Consider the following 10,845-nt stretch of genomic DNA (forward strand, 5'->3'; position numbering starts at 1 on the left):
TTTCTTCAAACATTACAAAAAAAGACTATGCCAAAAGACTTGACAATTTTACATCTCGCAATTCTGCCTTTTTTTGCGTCATCTAAACTAGACTTTTTTTCAAAAGTGAACTACTTGAAACTTGCAATTGCAAGTTATAAAGTCTAGCTCTGAGGAGAAAAAAAACTGATATGTTGAGTTATGTATATATATATATGAGTTTATGTCACAATTCTGACTTCATTTCTCAGAATTGCGATTCGATATTCGATATCTCCGAATTCTGACTTTATAACTCGCAATTGCATGTTTATATCACAGAAGTGAAACTTTATTTCTGCTTTCAATTGCTCAACTCACAATTGCAAGTTATAGTCAGAACTGCGAGATATAAACTCACAATTCTGAGAAAAAAGTCAGAATTGAAAGTTTGTACTATGCAATTCTGAGAAAAAAATGTCTGAATTGTGAGTCGCAATAACCTTTTTTATTTTTTATTCAGTGGTGGAAACAGGCTTCCATAGCTTTCACTAGGGAAAATCGAGCATCAGAAAACAACATGTAAGTAAAGACAGCAACGTACATTATATCCTCTACTATGCGAGTGATTTATGAACTTTTCAAAGCACCACACATCATTGTTCCTATGAACAATCCACAATCTCACAGGGAAGTGATATACAGGACATAAATACAATGCCCTGAATCGCGGCTGCAAACCTCTAGCCACAAACCATTGTGGCTGTGCCATGCAGTGGGAAAATGTTCTTGGGTGCAGTGGCTTCCAGATTCTCACCATACAAAACCAACCTCTGTAAGAGAGAGGATGTCAATGGTGATATAAGGGCCGCAGTCTTGGGAAAGTGACAGTGTCCTGTCATCAGTCGTGTTATGGGTTTGGAAACAGTCGATAAGTAGTAAGTTACACTGCGACACACTTACCACGCAATGCAAGATGACAGGCCAGCCTTGGGCGACAAAGAGCACTTACGGCTCAAGAGCCTTTCTTTCACTTTTCATCTGCTTGGGCTCTCATTGTTTTAGAGTGTTTCTGCAAAGCTGTCTAAAGAGAGGTGGTCTACACAGAGGTTAGGGTTAACGGCTTTCATGGGAAGCGCACATTGGTCGCTCTCACCTTTTTCTTGCTCATTGGGCTCTAATGCATTCATTACCTCTCTTGCGCACATCTGCCTCACGTAAATCCCATTTCCTGTGTCTATTGAGCGCGCCCAGTGGCCTGGTGCTGGGGCGATGGCCGCCACACGTTTCCCATGGCCTCCTCACCCTTCTGCTCACTCCAGCGTCCCTGCCCCTATTGTTCCTCATCTGTTCTTCCCCACCCAGTGCACACTGTTGTCTGCCCACCAACCCCTGCTTTAATCCAACACCCCTCCTCTCCCCAATACACTCTCCTTTGATACCCCCTTTCCAAGCCAAGACCCCTGCTGCTAAAGCAGTAGCCTGGCAGCTGGAGCAGTTGACCATGTTGGCTCAGCTGCTGGTTCTCGGGACCCGAGTGACTCTGGGCTCTGCACGAGAACAACACTGGAAACCGGCTCAGGCTAAATTTCATTATCCAACCACTCTACTAATTAATTAAGTCTTAATCTGCTGGAGGCGGATCTAATGGAAGAGCAATGGATGACTAATGTACCTGAGATACACGAACCTGCCATAACAGATTATGTATAAGGGACAGTAGAAAAATCCTTTGGCACCAGTGTCGTAGTACTTGAGACCAGATCACATTTTCATGGTTTTGGTTTTGTCATGGGCTCGGGAGCATTTAGACTCGGTTAGACCCTCTTTTGGTATTGATCTCGTCTCGGACTTAACCCTCTTCTGTTTTGACTCAAAAACAACTAAAACAATTTTCTTAGTGTAAAGAACATTTGAATAATCTAAAGAACTCTTTTCCACTATAAAGAAAGGTCACATGGATGTTAAAGGAGTAGTTCACTTCCAGAACAAAAATTTACAGACAATATACTCACCCCCTTGTCATCCAAGATGTCCATGTCTTTCTTTCTTCAGTCATAAAGAAATTGTTTTCTGAGGAAAACATTTTAGGATTTCTCTCCAGATATTGGACTTCTATTGCGCCCCTGAGTTTGAACTTCCGAAATATAGTTTAAATGTAGCTTCAGAGGGCTCTAAACGAGGAAGAAAGGGTCTTATCTAGCGAAACGATCTGTTATCTTCTACAAAAAAAAAATTACAATTTATATACTTTTTAACCTTCAACGCTCATCCTGTCTAGCTCTGTGTGAACTCTGTGTATTCCGGTTCATGACAGTTAGAGTATGCCGAAAGTATCCCCAACTCCCCAAATTTTCTCCTCCAACTTTGAAATCACCCTACATCGCCTACATACCCCAACTGTCATGAACACGAATACATAGTTCACGCAGACCTAGACAAGACAAGCGTTTGAGTTTTTTTTTTTTTTTTTTTTTTTAAATAACCAGCGTTTTACTAGATAAGAACCTTCTTTCTTGGCTGGGATTGTTTAGAGCCCTTTGAAATGGCATTTAAACTGCATTTTGGAAGTTCAAACTCCGCACCATAGAAGTCCACTATATGGAGAGAAATCCTGAAATGTTTTCCTCAAATAAAACAAAACAAAACAAAAACAAAAACATCTTGGATGACAAGGGGGTGAGTAAATTATCTGTACATTTTTGTTCTGCTTGTAAACTACTCTTTTAGCTTCTTCATGGAACCACTGATATCAATATATTAGAGAGAGATAGTTCAATTAAAAAAAGAACATCCTGTCATTAAATACGCAACCTTATGTTGTTCCAAACCTGTAAAGCCTTCGTTCATCTTCAGAACACAAATTAAGATATTTTTGATGAAATCTGAAAGCTTTTAGGCCCTGCATATACAGTAATGCCGCTAAGGACGTTGTTATATTATATAAACAGTTCACGTAACATCATTGGTTCTACGAGAGCTACTTTTTGGGATGCAAAGAAAACAAAAATAAAGACTTTATTCAACAATTTCTTCTTTTCTGTGTCTTCAATGTGCATTGAAGACTAACACAGAAGAGAAGAAATTGTTGAAAAAAGTCATCATTTTTTAGGGCTGCCCTTGACTAAAGATTTTTTTTTGGTTGAGTAGTAGTCGTTCATTTTAAGCATTAGTCGACTATTAGTCATGTTTAGTAATAAACCTATAATGAGCCTTTAATTGCCTACATAGCCTAATAAGTGCTCAAGCGCAAGTAAAAAAAGTGCACTGACAGATATAATAATTACGAATGAGTTAGGGAAAAACAGTAAAGAGACTGCATTAACATTTTAATAATTTGTTGATAAACCAGTGCTTTCTTTGTTTTCATCTTAAGAGATCAAGTCGTCGACACTGACTCGTCATTTCTGCAATTTCTGCATTTCACTTTCTGCATGTTTCATACAGATTACATAATCTGAGAATATTTGTTTTCCATTTAAATTGGTTCATTTGAAAGTAGACATTTCACTCTCTACAGATATTTTTTGCATGTCTGTAATGCAAGTTTACAGAGTTTTCGAGTTTCGCACTTAAGTTCACAGAAACTGAAACGGCAGAAAGTGCATCCTGTTTGCTTTATTTACAAAAGCGCAATGTTTCTTTGTTATTCTTTAATGATGGAGTATTTTAAGTGCAAGTGACTGCACCGACGCCTTCATCTGTCATGCAGTGAGCGTGCTACTATTCAGCTTCCACACTCCGCACAGACACTTCAATTGCGCACATTTTTCTAGGTTAACATTCAGATGAAAAGCCATATTTTAGGTCAATGAATGATAGGCGAGCATTTGGATGTCCTGCCTGATGTACAACTGTATATTACCACAAAGACCAGCCGTTAATAATCTGTCTGTCACGGACTGCGTGACTTTGCCACTTTGAGAAGAATTTTTTGTTTTCTGCAACTAAGCGACTAATAAAATTTTGGTTAACCAAGCCTTTTCTCATCAACTAGCGGTTAGTTGACTATTAGGGGGCAGGCTGTGCAATAAATCGCATGCGATTGTCATCAGTAAAGCCGGTTCTGTGATTAGTAGTAGATCTCCATCACCTGCGTTCAGATGGCGCGGTATTTAAAACACTGAGCCGTAGATCACTGAAAAGCTACGCAATATTGCGTTCAAAATCGCGGATGAATCGCATTCGATTTTGAACGCGATATTGCGTAGCTTTTCAGTGATCCACGGCTCAGTGTTTTAAATACCGTGCCATCTGAACGCAGGTGACAGAGATTTACTACTAATCACAGAACCGGCTTTACTGATGAGATACGCATGACAATCGCATGCGATTTATTGCACAGCCCTAGGGGCAACCCTACATTTTTGCTTTCTTTGCACCAAAAAAGTATTCTTGTAGCTTCATAAAATTACGGATGAACCTCTTATGTCACATGTCAATTTTATGTCCTTACTACCTTTCTGGGCCTTGAATGTTTCAGTTGCATTATTCTCTATGCAGGCTCAGAAAGCCCTCGGATTTAATAAAAATATCTTAATTTGTGATTCAAAGATAAAAAAGGTCTCACGGGTTTGGAACGACATGAGGGTGAGTAATTAATGACAGAAGTTTCATTTTTGGGTGAACTAACCTTTTAAGTCAAAGAGCAAATTTGTTTAACAGAATGAACTTTGCAGGATGGAAAGTGGTCTTCTGTACAAAAACATTTTCTGACAGACTGAAAATTGAGTAAAAGGGGTGGTGCCAAGGTGAGATGTGTGCTGGGCGGTGGCAATATTTGAAAGTACAGGTGGCGGAATGGATTGGCAGCAAGCGTCTACTGCTACATGGCAGCAGGGCTGTGTGGGTGGCAAAGCGCTGTGACTCAGTGATGCGGCTGGTGCTGAAAAAACTCAACTTCCTTCACAGAGGCAAAGGCTGGAGGTGTGGGTGCATAGATTGCACTTATATTCAGTTGCACCTGAAAAAGTCCCTGCTATTTTCTGACCTGCACTTTAAAATGCTCACTTTTAATGCATTTAAGACCTCCTACGATCATCCATAATGGAAAAGCGGGACAATTAGGGCCTAATTATTCTTTTCTACTAGCCTGAATTCATACACTTGCAATTCTGGCAACACTTTCTAATTATTAACATAAATTATATCTATGAACTGACTGCCTCAAACATTTTTTGTTCACTCTAATGGACCTGTGCAGTATTTCCAGCACAAAGCACCTCTATTCAAATGGCTAGCATTACTATGACCCACCATAGCATCAGTTTTTATAGTGGAATCCTGACTAGATTAAGTGTTTAATCAACACTTTGTAAATAAAAGCCTTTAAATGCAAATGCCAAAAATGAGAGCCTGCTAAATATTACCTTTTTTCCAGGGTAGTGTACTCCTCAGTAATTCCACTATGTATTTTAGGAATACACATGTGCTTGTAAATAGAAATGAATCCAAATTGGTTTTATTTTTTTGACACTAAAAAAATAATAATAATAATAACATGTCAAAACTATTGTCAAATGGATACCTTAATCTACTGCAAATTATATTACGTAACATTAACACAAACATAATTTTTATAATTATTATTTAGAAGTTAAACTTGCACAGAAATTATTTAACCAGAAAAACATGTACAACATTACTTCAGGGTGGTAAACAGTGTTGATGTCAAGACCAGCTCAGCTGAGTCCAAGTACAAGCTGAGACGTGAAGTCTTTTTATTGCCATCATTGTTGTAATGGTAATGGAAAAAAAACATCATTAGATTATGAAAATGTTCTTTCAATAAGATCTAAATGGTTCTTTAGAATTGTTCTTTGAAAGGTTCTTTGGAGAAGCCTGAATTGTATCTTTATGGCATTGCCTGAAACCCTCCTTCTGGAATTTTTATTTTTAAAACAGAGACTGGAAAAGGGTTAATTCAAAATCTAGACGAAGACCAGATTTAGATAACGAAAATATGCCAGTATCACACCAACTTAGAATTAATTAATGCTAAATGAAATGAACTGCTGAGCAGGGCCTCACAATGAATTGGTTCTGCTTTACCTTACTTTTATATTACAAGACTTAATCTAATTGCAAAAGAATCTGGACAGAAAGTTCCGCACATTCCATCCATGCCCGCACAGAGCAGCGGATGTGGATGACTAAGACACCTTGTGTATGAGGTGGACCCAGGGTCTGCTTGTCAAACTATAGCAGGAGGAAGTATTACTATACTCTGAAAAATGCAACACACAGCTTGAAGAGAACAATCAAATAGGAAACACCCACAGGTGCCCTGCAAAAAAACACACAAAGGATTTAAATGCATGCCAATACAACAGCAGGAAAAATGACGTCAACTCAGGAAAACACTATGGATGTGTTGACATATTTGCTACCACAGTTCCACAGAAAAGGATGGGGATAAAAGCCAAAAAAGTCAGTGCCAACAGGTTAAAAGATTAAACCATACCCGTAGGCTATATGAATATAATTGCAAGGTCTACAGATGTGTTTTCAAGGGTTTTTTGCGATCACTTTGTTCAAATAAGGGTAACACTTTACAATAAGGTTCATTAGTTAATTAGTTAACAACTCAAAACTGATTGATTTTTCTTTTTTTTATGCCAAAAATCATTAGGATATTAGGCAAAGATCATGTTCAATGATAATACTTTGTATATTTCCTATTGTAAATGTATCAAAACTTAATTTTTGATTAGTAATCATTTGGACAACTTTAATGGCGATTTTGTCAATATTTTGATTTTTTTTTTGCACCCTCAGATTCCAGATTTTTAAATAGTTGTATCTCAGCCAAATATTGTCCTATCCTAACAAACCACACATTAATGGAAAGCTTTTAGATGATGTATAAATCTCAATTTCACAAAATTGATCCTTATGACTGTTTTTTAGTCCAGGGTCACATTTATTCATCTTAATTAATGTTAATTTCAGCATTCACTAATGCATTATTTCAATCAGTTGTGTTTGTTAACATTAGATAATGCTCTGTGAACTAACATGAACAAACAATGAATTGTATTTTTTTTTTAACATTAAAAAGGATTAACAAAAAGTGTAACAAATTCGCTGTTTGTTCATGTTAGTTAATACATGAACTAATGTTAACAAATGACACCTTATTGCAAAGTGTTACCGAAATAAAAAAAGAAATGCAACGCCAAAACAAGTTAGAAAGATAAAACTCAGGGTCAGGGTCACAAAGTTTATGCACAAAAAAAATTACCTTGTATTGATGTCCTACAGTGTTTTTGTATTTCTTTTACTGATGTGTTGTGATGGTGAGTGTTTCTGAATGTTTAGCTTCTAGCTAATGTAAAAAACAAAACAAAAAAAAGGACTGATAAAAATCACTCTCTCTCCAGAAAAAAAAGATTGTTCCAACCTGATTGGATGATACTATAGCATTCTAGCTATGCAACAATCAACAAAGAAATAGAGAGTAACAGCTATGATACAAAACACCTGTTCACCACCCGTCTGCACAGCTACCACAGAGGACTGTTTTGCTATCAACATTCTGCTATGCCAAAAAATATATTCTAGTGAGTTGAAGGATGCCACTTAATAAAATAGCTTGAATTTTTTTTAGATTTTTATTCAATGTTATATATATATATATATATATATATATATATATATATATATATTTACATTAAAAAATATTTCCTTTATAATTTATAATAAATACATTAAAAAAAAAACAGATGAGAGTGCCTTGCTCTCTCTCTGTATATATATATATCAATCAACTTTATTAGCAAAACATTATAAAATATTTACATTTTTATATTTATGTAATTTTATATTCACACACACACACACACACACACACACACACACACACACACACACACACACACACACACACACACACACACAGAGAGAGAGAGAGAGAGAGATACATACATATGTATGGCATTAAAATAAATGTTTTCACAGACAGACAGACAGACAGACAGACAGATAGATAGATAGATAGATAGATAGATAGATAGATAGATAGATAGATAGATAGATAGACACAGCTAGCACGTTTCCATTATGTTTAGTCCAAGATCGCGTTTTCTCTCTGTACTAGCTGTATAATATTGTGTGCATCAGGCTTTTAATAAAGCCTTCCTAAGCCAGCTGTGCTGCTTGTAATGTAAAGCATGTGCTCGAGGGAAAGTGGCTGCTTTCCTGTCTATAGCTTGATACTAGCGTCTTGCTAGTCAAGCTAAGATGACAATACACGAAATAAGCATTTTCTCTAAAATACATCGTTTGTTATCCTGACTGACGCAATGTATGTTAAGCTCATAGTGAAACGTTAGACGCAATGTTGGTCGATAAAAGCAATGACAGAATGAATGGGGGTTGGGCTGCTGACAGCAAAATGATGAGGTGTGACCGCATCACTGACAGAAGATAACGTGCGATTAAACTATAGCGACTCACCTGGTTATAATGCACCCTAAACGGTCTCAGATAGTTCGAGCTGGTGCACGGAACCACCTGAATGTTATTGATCTGCTCCATGGCTTTGATATAGCTGCCCACGGGTACTTCTCACCACAGATGGCAGAGCCGCAGACTACTGGAGAATAGGGGGAAATGTCTACGGAAGCCTGCGAAGGGCAGAATAAGAACGCTGTTGGTCTTTGCGTTGTGGTAATGCTCGTTCGATGCGGTGCAGAAAACTGCCTGTCAGCGATAGTTGCGGGAGGAGGATGATGTCATTCAGTCATTTAGTTATTTTTCTAAAAGGTTAAACTACGGACTCTGTCGCCTCAGCAGTCAGCACTTCCTCTTTCACCTTTGCCGCGCGCGCGCCTGACGCGCGAATGCAGGTGTGCTTGGCTCGTGCATGCATTACCTCACACTTAGCGCCAACTTCAGGAAGCGCGTGATTCGCTGAATAAACCGCCAAAACTATACTTAAACACTATGTAAATCTTTCAAGAAACGTACAATGCCCAAAATGCCTTATCATTTGACCCCTCAGCTTCCTCGACAGGACAAAGAAGGTATTCAAACATCATATTAGCTTTTGGGAAATTAACATGGAAGGGTGTAGTAGTAGTATAATTGTGACCCTGGACCACAAAACCTTAAGTAGTCTTAAGTAGCATTTGTAGCAATAGTCAAAAATACATTGTATGGGTCAAAATGATCGATTTAATGCCAAAATTCATTTGGATATTAAGTAAAGATCATGCTCCATGAAGATATTGTATAAATTTCCTACCATAAATATATCAAAACTTAACTTTTGATTAGTTATACGCATTGCTAAGAACTTTAAAGGCGATTTTCTCAATGTTTTTATTTTTTTGCACCCTCATAGTTGTATCTCAGCCAAATATTTGTCCTATCCTAACAAACCATACATCAATGGAAAGCCTATTTATTTAGCTATTAGATGATGTATAAATCTAAATTTCAAAATATTGACCCTTATGACTGGTTTTGTGGTCCAGGGTCACAACTGTAAAAACAATTTCTTTACCCATTTATGATGTTCTCCTGTCAAATGATAGGATTTGTTTAACACAAAATTGAATTTAAAAATTAAAAACTTTATATTAATCAGTTTTATACACTACCGTTCAAAAGTTTGGGGTCAGTAAGACTTGTAATAGTCTTTAAAGAAGTCTCTTATGCTCATCAAGGCTGCATTTATTTGATTAAAAATACAGAAAAAAAACAGTAATATTGCAAAATGTCTTTACAATATAAAATAATGTTTTTTTATTTTAACATACTTTAAAAGCTGAATTTTTATCAGCTGTTACTCCAGTCTTAAGTGTCACATGATCCTTCAGAAATCATTCTAATATGCTGACTTATTATTAGAATGATCAATGTCGGATAATATTAACAGTTGTGCTGCCAAATATTTTTTGGAACCTGTGATTTTTTTTTTTTTTTTTTTTTGGATTCTTTCATGAATAACAAGTTTAAAAAGTACAGCGTTTATTCAAAATATACATTTTTATAACAATGTAATTATTTATTATTAACTTTTAATACACTTTTAATTATTAACTTAATACATCCTTGGTGAATAAAAGAATTAATTTCTTTAAAAAAAAGAAACAATAAAAATGTACTGACCCCAAACTTTTGAACGGTATAGTGTATGTGACCCTGGACCACAAAACCAGTCATAAGGGTCCATTTATTGGAATTAGGATTTATACATAATCTAAAATCTGAATAAATAGGCTTTCCATTGATGTATGGTTTGTAAGGATAGGACAATTATAATAAAACCAGTCATTTTTACAATAGTTAATAAAAATACAGTCGTTCATTATTTGTTCATGTTAGTTCACAGTGCATTATCTAATGTTAACAAATACTACTTGTGATTTTAATAATGCATTATTAAGATGAATAAATGTGACCCTGGACCACAAGGGTCAATTTTGTGAAATTGAGGTTTATACATCATCTAAAAGCTGAATAAGCTTTCCATTGATGTAGTTTGTTAGGATAGAACAATATTTGGCCAAGATACAGCTATTTGAAAATCTGGAATCTGATGGTCCAAAAAAATGAAAATACAGAGAAAATCACCTTTAAAGTTGCCCAAATTAAGTTCTTAGCAATGCATATTACTAATCAAACATTTTCGGAAGGAAATGTACAAAATATCTTCTTGGAACATGATCTTTGCTTAATATCCTAATGATTTTATGGCATAAAATCGATAAATTTGACCCAAACTATGTATTTTTGGCTATTGCTACAAATATACCTACAGTGCCTTGCAAAAGTATTCATACCTCTTCATTTTTTTCACATTTTGTTATGTTGCTGCCTTATGTTAAACTACTTTAAATTACTTTTTCCCCACATCAATCTACACTCCCTATTCCATAA

General features: G+C 36.2%; 1 protein-coding gene across 1 annotated transcript in view; it reads right to left on the reverse strand.

Annotated features, from left to right (window-relative positions):
• The window catches only part of nudt14 (nudix (nucleoside diphosphate linked moiety X)-type motif 14), a 45,915-nt gene extending 37,214 nt beyond the window's left edge, over nucleotides 1-8,701 (reverse strand). Inside the window, exon 1 of the mRNA XM_073853166.1 lies at nucleotides 8,416-8,701. Coding sequence (XP_073709267.1) covers nucleotides 8,416-8,496 — 81 coding nt within the window. The 5' untranslated portion in view covers nucleotides 8,497-8,701. The remainder of the gene's footprint in view (nucleotides 1-8,415) is intronic.
• Nucleotides 8,702-10,845: the final 2,144 nt, after the last annotated feature.

Source organism: Garra rufa, chromosome 13 (genome assembly GCF_049309525.1).
Source record: "Garra rufa chromosome 13, GarRuf1.0, whole genome shotgun sequence".
In the NCBI taxonomy this organism is placed as follows: domain Eukaryota; kingdom Metazoa; phylum Chordata; class Actinopteri; order Cypriniformes; family Cyprinidae; genus Garra; species Garra rufa.